At 41.6% G+C, this 17,142-nt stretch overlaps 3 protein-coding genes and 1 pseudogene across 3 annotated transcripts; 2 read left to right on the forward strand and 2 right to left on the reverse strand.

The window, feature by feature from the left end:
- Positions 1 to 60: 60 nt before the first annotated feature.
- styk1b (serine/threonine/tyrosine kinase 1b) lies at positions 61 to 4,167 on the forward strand. The gene is made up of 10 exons (XM_028424462.1): positions 61 to 415; positions 1,118 to 1,173; positions 1,354 to 1,524; positions 1,793 to 2,125; positions 2,208 to 2,389; positions 2,516 to 2,590; positions 2,819 to 3,027; positions 3,157 to 3,197; positions 3,316 to 3,412; positions 3,495 to 4,167. The coding sequence occupies exons 2-10, from the start codon at positions 1,119 to 1,121 to the stop codon at positions 3,685 to 3,687; spliced, it is 1,356 nt and encodes a 451-aa protein (XP_028280263.1). The 5' UTR covers positions 61 to 415; position 1,118; the 3' UTR covers positions 3,688 to 4,167.
- Positions 4,168 to 4,251: 84 nt separating this feature from the next.
- Positions 4,252 to 10,299, reverse strand: phc1 (polyhomeotic homolog 1). Its single transcript, XM_028424406.1, has 14 exons — positions 10,175 to 10,299; positions 8,937 to 9,058; positions 8,716 to 8,826; positions 8,550 to 8,615; positions 8,325 to 8,468; positions 7,889 to 8,068; positions 7,024 to 7,770; positions 6,802 to 6,934; positions 6,545 to 6,723; positions 6,409 to 6,472; positions 6,233 to 6,320; positions 5,765 to 5,936; positions 5,395 to 5,632; positions 4,252 to 5,308 (listed from the first exon to the last, which is right to left on the reverse strand). Exons 2-14 carry the CDS (start codon positions 9,051 to 9,053, stop codon positions 5,157 to 5,159), a joined length of 2,391 nt encoding a protein of 796 aa, XP_028280207.1. The 5' UTR covers positions 9,054 to 9,058; positions 10,175 to 10,299; the 3' UTR covers positions 4,252 to 5,156.
- Positions 10,300 to 11,098: 799 nt separating this feature from the next.
- Positions 11,099 to 11,919, forward strand: LOC114448377 (ubiquitin carboxyl-terminal hydrolase 47-like; annotated as a pseudogene).
- A 1,011-nt stretch (positions 11,920 to 12,930) lies between these two features.
- m6pr (mannose-6-phosphate receptor (cation dependent)) lies at positions 12,931 to 17,028 on the reverse strand. Its single transcript, XM_028424493.1, has 7 exons — positions 16,713 to 17,028; positions 16,028 to 16,191; positions 15,696 to 15,859; positions 15,334 to 15,443; positions 14,920 to 15,050; positions 14,495 to 14,621; positions 12,931 to 14,406 (listed from the first exon to the last, which is right to left on the reverse strand). Exons 2-7 carry the CDS (start codon positions 16,189 to 16,191, stop codon positions 14,284 to 14,286), a joined length of 819 nt encoding a protein of 272 aa, XP_028280294.1. The 5' UTR covers positions 16,713 to 17,028; the 3' UTR covers positions 12,931 to 14,283.
- Between the last annotated feature and the right edge of the window lie 114 nt (positions 17,029 to 17,142).

Genomic DNA, 17,142 nt, shown 5'->3' on the forward strand with positions numbered 1-17,142 from the left:
AGGCAGGGCTACAAGTACCTGACATACATCAGCTTCTAGGAAAAGCAAATTACAGAATGCAGTAGAGCAAAGTCAAAGAGTGTGTAGGGCTCACATCTGATGTCTGTGTGAAGCATAATCTAATCTGTGAAGAGACAGAAAGGAGGAAGAAGGAAGAGGTTTAAATAAGAAGAAGGGATGTGCTGCAGGTGAAGGGGGGTGGAGTTAAGAAAACAGAGGTGGAAGGTAGATAAACACTGATCCCCTGAGCCTGACAAATCATCTGAGAAAAACAACACAATGAGGAGCTGAACGGCACAGCAGAACCTGGACTCTACATTCAGCAGGGAGGATGTGTGTGAAGGAGGGAAACATGGGCCTGCAATAATAGCATCTATCCTTTAATATAAATCACCAGTCACTAGAAAGGAGTGAGGTAAGTGTTTCTACACCAAATCTCTCTTTGAATGCATTGCAGTTTGTTTATGGTGCCGTATGTGTGTGAGGCAGAGCCAGCTGATTTCTGTTTTGATGAAAACTTTGATCAAACATGTGCTTCACTCTGGTTGCATGTTTTTAATGATTTTTACCTTATGCTGTTTTTCAGTCTTTCTCGGTGCGCCGGTGTTGTTTTACCATTCATGTTTGCCCTTTGGGTGTGTAGAGCAACACTAGCTTTAATGTGTCAAAAAATGCAGATAAACAGGTTCAGAAAACTCGTATCTGACGTCAACAGGATGGTCATGTGGTTAAAGAGTTTCCCTGTGTGGTGCTGCTTTATCCTGTAGCTTCACAGCTGTCATAAGAATGGATCGGTTACAGACTTACAGAAGATGAAATAAACAAAAATGATGCAGTAACATGTTTTTATTCTTTATTCCTCTGTAGCTGGAAAAAACATTCAAACATGGCTCACAGACAGTGACACAACACCTAAAGTGCCTGGTCTCAGTTACACATTTTTAACAGGCGTCTTCTCATACTGATTACCTTTAAGAGAGTCATGTTACTATTAAGAGACAAAATGGGTTTCAGGTCTACCATCGTCTCTTTATCTGTTGTTTCAAATAATGTGATCCGCTGTTTTTTTTTTCAGCAATAACTAAACAAAATGTTTTTGTCTTTGTACATTTGACAGGATGTCTTCGTTATCAGACGCTGACTTTCACTGCAAGCATGGAGACACTATCTGTGGTAAGTTTAATCAGCATATAAGCAACTTCTGGTCTGTCTGGTATTCACAAGCCATTGCTGACAGGCAGAGACAGAGAAAAACAAACAAACCTACCAGCACATTAATATAGACACAGTATGGGCAGACTTGCTGAGTGATTCTAAAGACTGTTGTTTCCTCGTGTGTGTTCCTGGGGGCAGAGATCCGTGTCTATGAACAGGAGGTGATCATTGTGCCCATCTTCCTGCTGGCCAGCTTCCTGATCACTCTGGTCTTCATTTTGCTGCTGCGCTACTGTCCAGAGAAAGTCGACCGGATCCGTTCAAGTGCCTCAAAGACGACCTCCAGGAGAGTGCTGCATGGAATTGATGGTAAGACTGGAACAGATCCCAAATACGTTTTCCATATTATAAGCACTCTCCTGTTTTTCTCTGCCCTGTAAATGCACAATTTTCTCTTTAAATGATAGTGTATAAAAGTGTGTCTGTAAAATATTTTATTTACTATGTTTTTATGACCTTTAAAAAACGAGACCTTCCCCATCTTTGTTCCCATTTTGCCTGCCTGTAACTGATTTCTAAGTAAACACTTCTATATGAGAGCCCTTGATGGTAATCATTTTAATCTCTCTGTCCACAGCTCCACCTGGTATCAATGTCCTGGAGCATGAAAGCATTGCCTTGGATGTGCCCAGTTCCTACTCCACCTTCCATCCCGCACACACTAACTACTCCAAAACTTTCTCCACATCTGTGGACACACCCCCTTTCCCACCCAGCCCCACACTAGATGCCTTCAAGCCTGTTTTCACCCCCATTGTCCAGCCAAGAGAGCTGCCCCGCCAAAGGCTGCCTGAGTCCTTCAACCTGGTCAGTCCTCTCCCTGTGGCTTTCTCTCTGCGCTCAGACTCCACCGTGTCCCTCTACAGAGCTCGTATGGAAAACAGGAATGTGGTCTTGAGGGTGCTAAATGGTAAGAATGTAATGAAATTTTGTTTGTGGCTGTTGCACTTCTTTCTTTTTCACTCATCTCTTTGGCTCTCCCACCACCTCAGACTCAGCTGACGCCACAGAAAGACACAACTTCTTGGGTTTTGCATCCTTCCTGGCCCAGCTTGGACCACATCCATTCCTGCCTGAGCTTCTAGGCGTGGTGTCACTTCGAGCTCCTCTGGTCACAGTGGTGGAGGAGCTGGAAAACAGAGACCTGCTCAGCTACGTGTGGCAATGCAGACAGGTAGGAGGCTCACAGGGGTATAACTCAGTTACAGTGACTTTCTATGCAGCGTCAGGCATTCAAACAAAGAAAATGTGTTTCTATCATAATGGTAATCTAAAGAAGCATGTGTATTCATTGTTGCAGGAACATGTGGATCCTCCATGTGAGATGACTGAAAGACGAATATTTACCATGGCCAAACAGGTGGCCTCTGCTTTGGTTAGTAATAACTACAGTATGTCGTGACCTTTTGTAGAGAACGCTTATGACTATCAAATCAGTAGGACTCTGACATGTGTCCCATCAAATCACACACTCACTGAAGCTGGCAATTCAAAAGCCTATGCCCGGGCCCATACCAATTGGTTCTGGAAAATCTTTTGCACATTTACTTAACAGACACGTTTCAGTTTCAGTCTGAAACCTTTGTCCTGTTCTCTCTATCAGGAGTTCCTTCACAGCAAAGATCTTCTCCATGGAAACATCCGTGCCCACAGTGTACTGATCAGTAAAGAGTTCACAGCCAAGCTTTGGGGCCTGCATGGAGTCTACACAAGGAAGAACCAAGGAGCCACTCAGAAAGATGATCCCAGCATGAAGAAATGGCAGGCACCCGAGCTGTTAGCCAGGAAGCCTGCCAGTCAGAGCAGCGACATGTGAGCTCATTTTCTATACTGCATTAGTGCAGGTGCAGCATACTCTGCTGTGCACATTCTGGTAGTTTATCATTAAGGCCATTTCTTGAATGGAGGATAGTAACTGTATGCGTCTGTGTCCCTCTCCAGCTGGTCATTTGGAATCCTATTGTATGAAATGGCAACTTTGGGTGAGTGTAACTACTGAGCTGATGCTGTATTTCAGGTTTCATATGTAGACACAGATGTTGTATTTTACCCACTCTTAGCTTCTCATGTTATAAACTAACGACTCTCTTTTCTCTGCAGGTGAAGCTCCGTTTGCAGAAATTTCAGTTAATGAGCTTCTGCAGTTTCATCAGCGTGGAAAAAGTCTGAAAAAACCTGCCAACTGCTCCAACACACTGTAAGTGTCCACTGCATGCTCACATAAATTTAACTACAGCATTCCCCCACTTTCTAAGAAAATCTGTCCTACCTATCCTCAGATATACCATCATTAAAGGCTGCTGCCAATGGAAGGATCAAGATCGACCGTCTTTGGCTGAGGTGAGCCGAAAGCTCGCTGCAGGAGAGAAGAGTGCCTCTGACAAAGTCCTCAAGGGGTCTGGGACAGTAAACATTGAACAGTACCTGCAGGAGGCAGGATACGGAGAGACCAACAGCTACACTGTTTTCTGATTAGTGCCAGTGAATGAAGAGGTCAAAAACCCCAATGTTGCACTTTTACACAACAGACTTTCATGCAGAATGTCTTCCTCTATGTGTAGGAACACTATGGGAATTGAATTCACTAGTATTCTCTTTCTTACCAGTTTCACTTGGGGAAGCCTTAACTTACATCACAGTCATTCTTGTGTCTGTAACTAATACCTAATCCTACCTTTAATTTTATAGCAATAGATTTATATGTGTAAACCTGAACTATGAACAGCTGCTGGATCCTCGCCTTTGATCAATACTGTCATCATATGATGGGTCACAGATCTTGTATGAAGCCAATGTATGCTGAGAGATGTAATACATATTCCACATGTTTGTGTATTTTTTTATGCTGTATCGGGTAGAATGTAAGGACATATCAATGTAATTACCGGTAGCACTATTACATGTATATTCTGTATATCTTTGAGAGGAATTGAGCTCTAATTGTTTAGAGTAACTCAAATGCAAATAAAAACATCTGTACAAGGCTGAGGGGGGCTTTTCTTTTTTTATACTGGGAGGAATTAAAGCATACACTGGTCCAGTAACAGGTACTGTTTATTTGTACTGCATACATGTACAGAGAGCTGTACAGCAGCCCTAAAGAGCAGACATGAGTAATACCTATTTTCAGGTAGTTAGGTTGATTAAAGCTACTAACACTATATAGTATCCATGAAAAAATAATTCTGATTGTAGTATAAAAAGGGGAAAAGATATAAAACTAAGCTTTTATAACTGGTTACATGAACTAATTAAAAATGCCAGGCCTTTTGAGTGTCATTATCTATGATTGGAGCCTGAGTTAAAAGAAAACCAGCACACTACTAAAAAACTGAAAATATATATGTTGTTGACTTCACTTCAAATCATACCACTTAAGGTTAAGCACCATTTGAATGCTGAGGAAGGCAACGCACCTTTTCAGTACCCAACAGAAACTGTTGTAGCCAAAAGACCAAAGCAATGCTAAACGCAGATTTCCCATCTCCAAGAGATGTGAAAACCTGCCTTTTGTGCCACAGGGTGTTAAGAGTGTTCTAAATACTGTATGCACTTCGTTGCTGGCCTGGGTAGAATTCTGTGACTAGTGGACACAGTACACATGGTCAGTAGTGTAGCTTTTCATCACTGGGCGTTTTGGCCTTTCAACATCATAAACGCACGTTTTGTATCTGGTGTTCTTCAATGTCATCTACTCACAGTAACAGGAGAAGTATTTGTCACTTTGGATGCTTCGATATGCTTCACACAGCAGTATGTATAAATGACTCTTAGCACCATCAGTGTTCTTAAAGGTAACTCTACATGACTGATGAAGCATCATTATTTTGGTAAAAAAACATCTGAATGTCCCAGTCATACTTTTCAAGAGTCCAAGTGTTGATTCCAGTGAGAAGTCAGCAACAAAGAAACAATCACAGCATGGTGAAGAAATGACACCATCACTCACGCAAGCTATTAATGGAGGCACAGATCTTGAGAGCAGGACCCAGCTTGATATTCATGGTGGAGATAAGGTGGTCCTCTCGCAAAAGCAGCAGGGCCTGCCCATCTATCTCCTGCGACAAAAACTGGGCTGCCAGCTCCTCGCAACCTGGACCAAACCGCAAAATGAAACACAATGAGCGCTCACATACAAAAACAGTTCTGATGAATGAACTGTAATTTAATGCCGCCAACCTTGAAGGGAGGAGATAAATCTGCAGACCTCCTCCACACTCCACTGAGCAGGAGTTGCAGAGAGAAAGTTAGCACCCTCAAGTGGCAGGTTTCCAGGTGCTGAGCTGTCAGACTGAGGAGCGCTGTGGTCAGCTCTGGAGCAAGAGTGTGAAGAACTTGGGGACAGTGAAGGAGATTCATCCTCCTCTTCTTCACCATCGCTGGATACGTCCTCTGAGCGACTGGACTCTGAGTGACACTACATACATCACAGCAATAAACAGAATACAATTAAGCAACTAAACAAGCTACAACTAGACACTCCATCAAAATTTGTCAAAAGCTGAAAAGCCAGAAAAATACAGTCCTACTTTTCAGCAACAACTCTCACCTTGACAGGTAGATGCTTGCTTGATATTTTATTGCAGCTGATATTTGAACTGCTCCTGCGAGAGGGCCCCCGACGTCTTGCAGCACTCTCTGTGGGTGCTGGAGGAGGTGCCACCCCTGCAGCATTTCTCCCTCTGCTGGTTTTGAAGTGTTGGCTGCAGCTTACATTATACCTAGAGATATAATTATGGAAGACACAATCAGTATAGTCTGTATTGATGGTGTCACCCCCACTTGTCCAGTTCCTCTGTCCTCAGTTCATTTTAAACATTTGATTCTTAAATTCTCATTTCTGCTCTGTTGCGTCTTTAAATCCAGCTTTTAGCTTGAATACAAACCTATATATTCTAAAATCTTAAGTATACGTACCCTTAGGACCACAGCCTTTTCTTTAGAGGTCATTAAGACAATAGAAAAAAACACCCAATGTTACGTTTAAAGCTGAAATGGAACACTTTGTGGTACTAACCTCTTAGCACAAGTATTAGTACAGAACCTCTTTGACCCTCTGAATTGGCTGGCTGGAGCAAGGCTTCCACAGTACTCACACTTCAACACTGTGCACAAAAAGTAAAAGTATACAACACATTTAGAATAGCATACTACATTACGGTTGAGGGCTATCATTATTAACAAACCACTTACATGGGGGTCCATTCTCTGTGCGGCCAACCAGGGCAAAATCTCTGTCTTTGAGGAGTCCAGCAACCTGTTTTAAATACAAACCTGAGAGTGAGGTGAGGCATTTCAATTTGAATTAGTGGATGCTATCACAGCTTACCGGGAAAGGCTCAGCTCCCTCCTGAATCACAAAGCCCTCAATAACGTGAGTGAGGACTTGAGGTTTGACCACTGCCTGAGGAACAGGAGCTCTGTCTTTGTCCCCATGCCCACCTCTTGACAAGGGAAGAGGCAAGGAAAGGGTGGGAGGAGTTGAAAATGCCGCTTCCACAGGAGGAGCTGGTGAAAAAGACAGACCATTTTTAAATGCTGCTAAAAATAATTTGTGCTTTATCTAGAAATTATCATTTGAACTACCTGAGTCCTTTGTGGGGGCAGGAGATAATGGAGGTGCAGAATCTTTCATGGGTGCCGAGTCTGAAGTTTCTGTCATCTCATTTTGTGCATCACAGTCAGATTTCCTCTTCAGAGATCCCATAATAGGCTTTGTCTGATAGAATGTAGAGAAAATACCCATTCAACCTGCACTTGTCAAAGATATTTATTCTTACAATATATCCAATGGATGTATGATCTTACCATAGCACTGTTGTTCGACACAGGGCCAACATTCCCAGCAGAAGGACTTTCCTGGGCTGTGCTGTTTCGTGCCTGTGCCAGGGCCACAGCTTGTGCATTTCCTGCTAAGCCCTGCCTGGCACCCACAACCTGGACAGGGATGTGGGGAGGGTTGTGACCGCCTATCGCCTGGCTGTTACTAGGTGGAGCTGGGAGAATGGGAGGTGGGTGTCGAGGGGGGAGTTGCACAGGTAAACGCTGCCCTTGAGCCGTCTTGGGTTGGATTGGAACAGGACCTTTGTCTGCATTAGTGCTGGTCTGTTGCAGGGGTTGCACCATCAGAGTCTGAGTGTTCACATTAGCTTTTGGTGCCACTGAACCAATGGGGTAGCCCTGTGTTGATGTAGGAACATTTGAGGTGGGGACAAGGATCACAGGGGCAGCAGAGGGGGACAGGAGGAGCTGGGAAAGAGGGAGTGCTGAGGAGGAGGAGGAAGGTGCTACAGAAGCAGCAGGAGGTACAGTCATGGCAGCCTGGTTTCCAGTCTTTACCGTTATTGGGTTAGTGGAAGACTGCTGAGAAAAGTTTGATTTGGTCATTTGTTGCTGTTGTGGTTGCACTTGCGGCTGCTGAGCTGTCTGGGAGAAAGTCTGTTGCTGCTGCTGCTGACTGAGAGGAAAACTGGCAGCATCTTTTCTGTCTGGAAGTTCTGATTTGACAGCAACTGCTTTGGAAGTGGAAGCACAGTGAAGAGCCAAATTCTGTACCTGAAAGATACAGAAAGGCCATGACGAAATAAGCTTGAGCTGAAATGTAGTCAAATTGTTTATTCTTAGCAAACGCATCTTATAACTTTAAACAACTAATATTTCATATGAAGCAAACCTGATCACTGTCAGACTGGGCACTTGCAGTGGTAGAAGCCATGTCATGCTGCTGCTGCTGCTGCTGCTGCTGTTGCTGCTGAGGCTGTGTCTGGGCAACTGTTGCTACAGTAGCTGTTGCTGTACCACCAGGCATGAAGATAAGCTGAGAGGCAAGTGGAGTTCTAAGAGAGCGGTTGACCTAAGCAAGGAGCAAAAGAGATGGTCATCCTTGGAGATCTTGATACACAAATATTTTTGTGAGTAGTTAAATAGATTTGTTTTTTTTACATCAATTGTTGATGAAGTGTTGTCTTTGTAAACTTACAACAGATTTAAGATAACAAAGGAAAGCTGCTCAATCTGAAGAACTGCTTGATTGTGGTATCATGCAAATCTGTAATACAGGCAATTGTAACACACATGCATTTAATTTGCTACAACAAATTATAACATACCCTAAGATACATCTGTCCTTGTCCTGCCGAGTTACCCCCCAGCAGTACTGACTGATTAAGAGCTGTGGTTGTTGCAGAGGTGGCTGGGCCATGAGGACGAGGACTTGTCATTGTCCCTCCTGCAGAGGTGGTGCTTAGGTTGACCTTGGTAGAACAAACAATTTAATTAATTTTTTATCCACTAGTACCCTAAAGTAACAGTGTAAAAATATGAACAGAACTTACAGTGGTGGGCACTTGGGACATGCTGTTACTTGGGGTATTGGACTGGCGACTAGCAGCAAGGGTGGCCTGGTTTAAAGAGAGAACAGAAAGGTGTGGGGGTTGTGTTTTTCCCAATTATCATACAATTGCACTGTCTGTGGGCTCTTATATATATATTTGTGGTTACCTGTTGCACAGCTGCCAAGTTGTGAAGTTGGGCACTATTTATCTGCTGTTGTAGCATGAGCTGCTGGAAGTACTGAGCTGCATTAGGCTGTCTTTGCAGTGCCTGGAGAGCCTTAACATAGACACGTATCTACACATTATTATCAAAACATGATAGAGACAAAAAAAAAAAAACGACCAAAAAAATATATTTGCATCACGTGTATGAACACAAACACTCACCTGTACAGCTTGTCTCTCATAAAGAGACATGTGGGCTATCTGGGGTGCACGGGAGTTCCCACTTGTCTGTGGATTTCCATTGGTGGTGCCTGTGTTTTGGTCTTCACCTGCATCCATGATTGCTGGTCAAAACCAAAAAGCCACTTTTTAAAAATAGTTCCTGTGCACTTTTGAAGCACTGGTGACGAGGAGGACACTGAACAAACTCTTATCAATCATGGATAATCCCTGACCACCCTCTCCTCCCTGTACTGGACAGACAACGCAGCACCTTCTGCAAAAGGCTCAGACAGCTGTGTTGTCTTAAGGACTGTTACAGGAAATCTTTCCTGCCTCCAGCCATAAGACTGTATAACACCTCATCTCTGCCAGAGATAACACTCTGCACATGGTTTAGGTTTTCAGATTTGTACTATTTATTGTATTTTGAATATACCTTATATATTCCTCTATCTTTATCTATTTAAACCATATATGTTGAGTGCCTGTATTGTATTGCCTATGTTAAGTGCCAGTGCTGCTGCAAACCAGTGTAAAATTTCCCAGTTAGAGATGAATAAAGTACATCTATCTATCTTACATACAATAATGTTTCCTTACATGGCACATTTGTAACTATAAATATCTCTGAATAAATACTTGTTTATCATTTCTGGCCACACATCAAAAATATATATGACTAATTTGTATATAAGTGGGTTGGTGAGTACCGGAACGTCTGTGGTTCTACTGCCTTGTACTTTTAAAGGTTGTAGTCCTACAATTGCAAAATGTTACTTATTCATCAAGGCCAATTGTGATACTAGATGTTAACTCCGCCACAGCGGAACCAAAGCAGTGGAAAGCGGGGGCCACACATTATTTTCTTTAGCGGAGCAGTTGTCAACATGATGGATGGGTCAGGGAGAAAGACCAATATGGAGGAAAAGTTAAAAAAACCAAGAGAAGCTAGCTTTGCAGCGGTGGCTACCTACAATGGATTTTGCTTGCTAACAATGGCTTAAAACCCATTTGACACGGGATATTTACCACTATTAAATAAAACTGCAACCAGGATTACCATGTACAAATATGGGAGCCGTTAATTTGACGATAATAAGTATAGAGAAATGGTACATCGGTAAGTTTGTCATAGGCTAACTAATTAGCAATGCTAGCTGCTTTCTGCAGATAGAAGGTTAGGAACTAGCTAACCATCACGTTCCCAACACGCGTTATCAGTGTGCTGTTGTATTTACCTCTTTTATGTCCTCTTCACGGTTAATTGCAAATCGAGTAATTATTTCCTTCTTGATTGTAAATGCCAACAACGAGAGGGATTCTTTTGCCTCCAATGAATCCCCGCCCCTTTTCTTCTTCTTCTTGCTTTGCTTTTTTTCCTTTTTCTTCGTGGGCACTGGAGGACAAAACCACAGAGAAACACGTTCAGAGTTGATGTGCCATATACGCAAACACTGCCCCCTAGAGGGTTCACTTATGGCACAGGACCGAATGCTAGTGAGGGACACAGTGATACATCTGCGCTGGTGTGTTTCAATGACAGACTGAGAGTCTCTGGATTCATTTGTTTAGAAATGTCTTGTTTAGATCATCTAAATCAGTTTATTTTTCCCTGAATCACATTTATCATTTCTGCCAATAATCCTACAAATTACTCTTTACACTCAAAATATGCCTCAAAGATTCAGCTGTACTTGCCTTGTACAAAAACACTGAAAACAGGGTTAAAAAATAACGAGATATCACACGTGTGTGTTTGTGTCGCTACAAACCTGTCCCGTTTTCTGCACTTTTGTTCCTTTTCTTTCTCAGCAGTGTCATGTAAAAAAGGAAACGTGTTTTGAGTAGCATATGTGTGTGTGTGATCATTGAAAAGTATGCTTTTAAGAGTGGAGGTCATCCAAAATTAGGGAGATAGGGAGTGGTCATCCAGTGTGGTGGATGTGGACTTTAATTTTAAGATGATTTCTTTGATTATATTAACCTGTTCAGATATCCTTCATAATGGAAATCAAATATATGTATTCAGTACATGAGTTCACAAAATTTTTCAACTTTCTTTGCATGCACAGGCACAGCAGAGAGGGAATGCTGCTTGGAGAGGCCTGGATGAGGCCCGGCTGGCTTTGGCGGGACTAGAGGGAAATCCTGCCATACTGGACATGCACTCTGGGTTTGTGGTTTTCAAGGACTACAGCCCTGCAGCGAGGGCAGACTCTGCTTCTGGTGGCTTCAGATGGATCCTGGAGGAGCAGGATGTGGCGTTCAAGCACATCCCGGCTCACCTGGGGATGCACTGGGTCATGGATGCAGCTCTGGCAGCTTGTGCGAAGCTTCAAAACACAGACAGGCGCTTTGACACGAGCCTGATCCACTGAACTCTCATCACTCCAGAATCAATAACTAACTCTATTCTGTTTACAGCTTAGTGAAATAAGTGGTATTCCTCTGGAAAACCTAGAGTTTGCAAAGGTATGTGGATTCCATTTCCTCATAACACTATGTATTTCTTTATATAATGTTACTTTACAGATGTGCCTTCTGCCTTCTCTGTGCAGAGGAGAGGAACATTTCCTTGTGATATTTCTGTGTTGGAAATCCATCAGGATTTGGACTGGAACCCCAAGGTTTCAACTCTTAATGTGTGGCCTCTGTACATCTGTGATGACGGAGCTGTTGTCTTCTATAGGTACAAGAGTCAAAATGAGTTGATTTTTTGACATTTTATTTTTAAAGACAGAATTCTAAGAAAGCAGAAAATATGGTACAAAAAAAAACAGACCATTTCTGTCAAGTATTTATATTCCGGATTAAATATTTGTGAGATGAACGTTCCTGTCCTGTGTAGGGACAGCAGCGAGGAGCCTCTGAATCTATCAGAGGACAAGTGCAATGAGCTAGTCTGCTCAAGATCGGACACCGCATCAACTACTCACCACGCAAAGAGAAACCCCTCAAGATCTACTGGACGGTGGCCCTGTAAAGGACCCGGGACATGACTGAGGCACAGAGAACCACTCCTAGTCTTTTGGATCGTCTGGTGGGCTGCAGGAATGTTGGGCCCGGTAGTGACTTGAAACCAAGCAGCATCGTGAGGGTGATGTGCTCTCACTTTCCACTCTGAGCCCATGGACTGGCTCAGAAACACTATTGTGTATTGTACAGGTTGTTTTTGGCGCTTCTACCTGCTGCTGCTTTATAGACTGACACACCAGAGGTGGTAGAGAACCTGCTGGACTCCTCAGTCTGCCGGGGCAACTGCTCTGAGGACTGAAGCTCAGCATCCTGGCCCCCCTCTCCTGTGGGCTTCTGATGCTGCCACCAGCCTATTCACTGTAGAAATGCCAATATCTGAAAAGAAAATCTTTTGTTGTTGTTTATTTCTTTGAGATTCAGATCCTGTGTGAAAATAGTTTAAGATAATTTAAGAAATGAAATTGCTTTTTTTTTATAACTGCGTTTTTCTGTCGCTGTTAAACAAATCACTCTGGGTACAAAGGGATATTGTGAAGTTTATTTTTCTAAAGGCAATAATCATACAAGCTGCATGGTGGGTTTCAAATGCTTGAAAAAAACTTGTGACTTCAGGTTAACATCCAGCACAGCAATAAAGCTACATTCAAACACATGTTGCATTAATATTGTGCCTTGTGTTAAAATGTCAAGTTACCATGACCTTTGGAGACTGATAGAAATGAATTAAATTGCTTTTTTTCATAACTGCGGTTTTCTGTCGCTGCTAAATTATAAAGCCCCAACAGCAAATATTTAGTCTCCATGTGCCACAGTATGTGTGACTTGCTTTCTACAGAGCCTCTGGTTTAGTGTTAACACTTGGCTGGAATATTGGATATGATTTTGGGACAAAGACCTAGACGAGCTAAACTCCAAACAGTCATGCAAAGACATGTCATCAAACTCCTGAGGAATTAATTTTGCAGAGAATGCAGTTTTGCAGGATTCTAAGCCAAAACACACTTAATGCAGGAAGAACTACTTTAGAATCCATTTTAATAGACTCAGAAAACAATACGAAAAGAAAATGTGACATGTATTTGATTTAAAGTCAAACATTACAAGTAGAAGATCCTGGAGGCTTTTTAAATTCACCACAATCAATAAGTGTAACTGTTCCCTCCATATCATGATACCAACACAGCACAGACGTGTCAGAAACAAAGCAAACAAGTGCCCACACTGAAAGTAACAAAAAGCCTTATTTAGCCTCAGCAGCATTAATATTTAAATGTAAAAACAGTACAAATATCCATGATATTCTCAAAAATCCTTTTTCCAATTATTTTATATTTTTCATACAGGACCACAGAAAGTGAAATGTTCTCATTAACGTCTCACTATAGAAATATTTGGTAATACATGAGCAGTCTTGGTATATGAAGCATTTTTCAATGTAGGCAGACAGAATAGTGTTTTCACAATAATATTCAGATTTATATTGATTCCTGATTTTCAGAACTGGTGTTTTTCAGCTAATCATCATGTAGTTCATGACAACACAGATGCTTTTAAGCCTTAAAACAAGAATCATATAATATAATATAATTGCCATCCATTTTTAATGACAAATTGTGAAGGAAGTACTAAAGTTAAATTTCACTTGGGGCTTTGCTTTAACACACAAATTAAATAATTGAAAAATATCAAGAACAGTTAATGTCAAGTTCGGGGGCACAGTATGATACATGCCCCAAGATGAAATACAGTAGAATTCAGTTACAGTAAATGTGTTTGTGCTTGTGTGGCAAAGCTGTAAGCAAACTCATTGTACTTAAAATTTAACATTTAGATTCACATATATACTACTTAACTTTTAAAACTAAACACACACACAATAAAGCCAGTTCACACAAGGAAAATCACTTGTATGTTGTGAAACTTGCAAAAAGCAGGACCCCAGGATGAATAGCTTGCAGCAAACAAAATCTTCAACCAATTAATTCTTAGCCAAGTGAAAAAAGGACAATATAACGTTATGTAGAAATCCAACTTATAATTTGTCCCTTTTCTTCCAGATTACCATGGAAGAGCCTTTATTGTCACTTAAAATCGTATAAGTCATTTGTTTGGCATCAAGCAGCTGAATGAAATGCCTGGGGTAGGAAGAGGGGACAGGTCTATCAGTCCTATGAGTAACATGCCCTCCTACATAAAAAGCAGATCAGACAGTGGTCGCCCTAGGCACAAGTGTGGAATACACACGAAGTGTAAACAGGTACTGACCTGAAAGAAAACTTGTGTCACAAGACAAACAATTGTATCTAAATTGTGAAAGAATAAACGGAATAACACACTGAAAAATGTCGGTCCCACTTCTGCCATACTGAGGTCACATAGGTAGTAAGTGGTCATCTCTCTCTTCTGTCTCCTCCTCTAAAGCATCTGCGGTCACTCCTCTGTAGGCTGGAGCTTCCTCTCTATTTCGTGACCGGCACATAAAGTCACACCCATCCTGTAAGAGGGAAGTAAAGTTTGTCACAAATGTAAAAAACAAAAATCACAGGTGCCCCGAAGTCATTTATCATCTGGTTAAGACTTACTGCTGTCATGTTGCCAACCTCCACCCAAAAGGCATAATTGGGAAATTGCTCCATCCCTTTGGCTCCAACGATCAGACGCTGGTAGAGGAAACCTCCAATGAGGTACACAGCCAGAACACAGACACCACTGAAAGAAGAGAGCGCTTATAAGCACTGATCTTTAAACATATTTTGTCAGGGATAACTGAAGTCAGTGGTTTGGGGAACTATATAGCTCTTCCTTCATACACATACAGATCAACACTGGATGATTGAGTCTTTGCACCGTGTTCATGTGCAACGTTTTAATCCAGACGTTAGCCTTTGCCACAATTAGTTCTTTGATGTCAGTGTGTCTGGATTGTCAGAGCACTGACTTACCATCAACCCCACATATATTCAGACAGGTCTGGTATTCTGAGTGAGTGCAGGATGCTGTTACATACATAATAAGTATTATGGAGCCAGTGCTAAGCTGAGATGGAATAGCTGGACACACTGCACTTGAGTCCAGCTCAAAGAGGTAGAAACATTCCTGGTCTCTGTCCCTGTCCTCCAGGACCACTTCCAGCTGACCCTGAGAGTGAGAAAGAGACATACACACACAGAAGCACACACAAACATTTTACAAGACCACATGTAGGGTTGATCAAAATATTCACACTAACACATACAACATGATGTGTTGCCAATCAGGGACATGCATGGCAAGTTTCTATTGAAGCTCCAGTTTATGCAGATTCTGTGTCACTTTATATAAAACACAAGAAATGTGTTGTCTATTAAGCCTTAAAATCCACATTTCTGGATGAAATTTAATCTTCACAGACCATTGCTTAGGTATTTTCATTTTTTTTTACCACGTCTGTTTTCCTGCTACAAGAGATCATTATAATGGCTCTCCTCATTTCCTTGGAGCAGTGGCCATCGTATCGTTCACCTTTTCCATAGATAAGCATCACCCAGTCACCTAGAAGAGTTATTCAAAAATAATCCAGTAAACATTCTGCTTTCTTAAAAGAAAAATGTGCTGTGTACACAATTTATTAATTCGAAATTGACTTCTTTAAGGGATTGGAATTTGTCCTTTCCAATTTTCAGAACTGCATCACATAGCACCAGTCAGTGCAACATAAGGGTAATTACTGTATAATCATTATGTAAACATTTATTGAAAACACCATCTAAAATTGAGAAACTTCTATACTTTGCAGAGACTTACTTCCTCCAATGGCCTGCGTTGAATTGTACATGCCTATCACAGTTTTTTTTAGAGTTTTCTTGTCTATTTGCACAAGTCCAGCATTTGGAACACCACTTGCATCTCCACACAGATGGAACACATAAGTGTAATTGTCCTTTCCATCACTGGCGTCTGCTGTAAAGCTGTCAATGTGAAAACAAATTTGAATAAACAAATCACAATATGCAAGACAATCAGGTAACTTTCCTCTGTTGAGGCTGTAAAATGATTAAGTATAAATGATGGTTGACAGGAGGCAATACAAAACTAATGATCCAATGTTATTTTGGTGGTACAAAGTCATTTCTTACTCTTTTTGGGTGAGTGGCTCTAGTCGAGTGAGAACTTTCCGTTCTGACATTGACTCTGAAAGCAGTTTGCAGTCCTTGGTGTTGTCAGTAGCATACACCCCACACACCAGCAGCTGAACCGCCATAATCCACACAAGGAAGGACCCATCCCTGTTCAACACCATCTTGAATGAAAAAAGCAGATTCATATCAACTCCTTTGCCATAATTGCATTATTTATAGTGCTGAAATTAATACATTTAGTTGATTAATCGACTCCAAGAAACATAATTTTAGCAACGGATAAGGAACTGAAATACTTTTCAGACAAGACAAAAATTGCTAGATTTTAGTACAGCTGTACAGTAGTTTGCAGCACATTTAGTATTCTTCCCATGTGGTTAGCATCTTGCAACTGACCGTTTTATATGTATTTTGTGTGGTGTTACATTATATCAAACATCAATGTTCTCTCAGAACAATTGCTGAATATCTATGTCTATGTGTAGTTTCAATAAAAAGTGATAGGTTCAACTTTGAATTGCATTTTCCTAAGCAACTACAATATGTAGGCACAGAAAAAAACACGACCTATTTAATCGCATGCAAACTGTTTTCTTCCCATTAGACAAGTTTTTTATGAGCAGAGTCAAAGTTAAAACATCCCTCTAAAAATCTGAAACTTTTGTCTACGTTGTGCACCTACCGTTATGACTTCCTTTACTGAAAATAAGTGAGAAAAGCTTCTTTCCTGGTAACAGCTGACAGTTCAGTTTTAGCCAGTTTAAGTTAGTGAGCTCCCTCGTGCTAACGACGCTTCCTGGTTGACTTTAGTAGTACTAAACCGGCTATTTTCTTACTCATATAATATAAAGTTATTCCGCGTGAAAACGAGAAATGTAAATTAACGTTGTTGTAGCAGTTTCCGATTATTATCACGTTTTCCCTCCAAATGCGTAAAGACTGCCATCCGCAAGGCTAGCAGGCTAACAGGTGCGGAAGTGAAACTAAACAGAAACACACGCGCATGTGACTCCTCTAATGCAGTACGACCAATGAGCGCCAGCTGAGTGACTTCACTTCCGCATCAGGTGACCACGGACAGTTAACAGCTGAGCGCCACTGCGAGGCAAGGA

This window comes from Parambassis ranga, chromosome 16, assembly GCF_900634625.1.
Source record: "Parambassis ranga chromosome 16, fParRan2.1, whole genome shotgun sequence".
Classification (NCBI taxonomy): domain Eukaryota; kingdom Metazoa; phylum Chordata; class Actinopteri; family Ambassidae; genus Parambassis; species Parambassis ranga.

Coding starts and splice junctions, on each gene's coding strand:
- styk1b (XM_028424462.1), top strand. CDS start 1,119: ATGTCTTCGTTATCAGACGCTGACTTTCACTGCAAGCATGGAGACACT. Junction 1,174..1,353: donor GCATGGAGACACTATCTGTG/GTAAGTTTAATC, acceptor TCCTGGGGGCAG/AGATCCGTGTCTATGAACAG. Junction 3,198..3,315: donor GTATGAAATGGCAACTTTGG/GTGAGTGTAACT, acceptor TTTTCTCTGCAG/GTGAAGCTCCGTTTGCAGAA.
- phc1 (XM_028424406.1), bottom strand. CDS start 9,053: ATGGATGCAGGTGAAGACCAAAACACAGGCACCACCAATGGAAATCCA. Junction 7,771..7,888: donor CCCAGTCTGACAGTGATCAG/GTTTGCTTCATA, acceptor TGTATCTTTCAG/GTACAGAATTTGGCTCTTCA. Junction 5,937..6,232: donor ACTAATACTTGTGCTAAGAG/GTTAGTACCACA, acceptor TTATATCTCTAG/GTATAATGTAAGCTGCAGCC.
- m6pr (XM_028424493.1), bottom strand. CDS start 16,191: ATGGTGTTGAACAGGGATGGGTCCTTCCTTGTGTGGATTATGGCGGTT. Junction 15,860..16,027: donor GAGCCACTCACCCAAAAAGA/GTAAGAAATGAC, acceptor TCACATTGACAG/CTTTACAGCAGACGCCAGTG. Junction 14,622..14,919: donor GGCTCCATAATACTTATTAT/GTATGTAACAGC, acceptor CTCTTCTTTCAG/TGGTGTCTGTGTTCTGGCTG.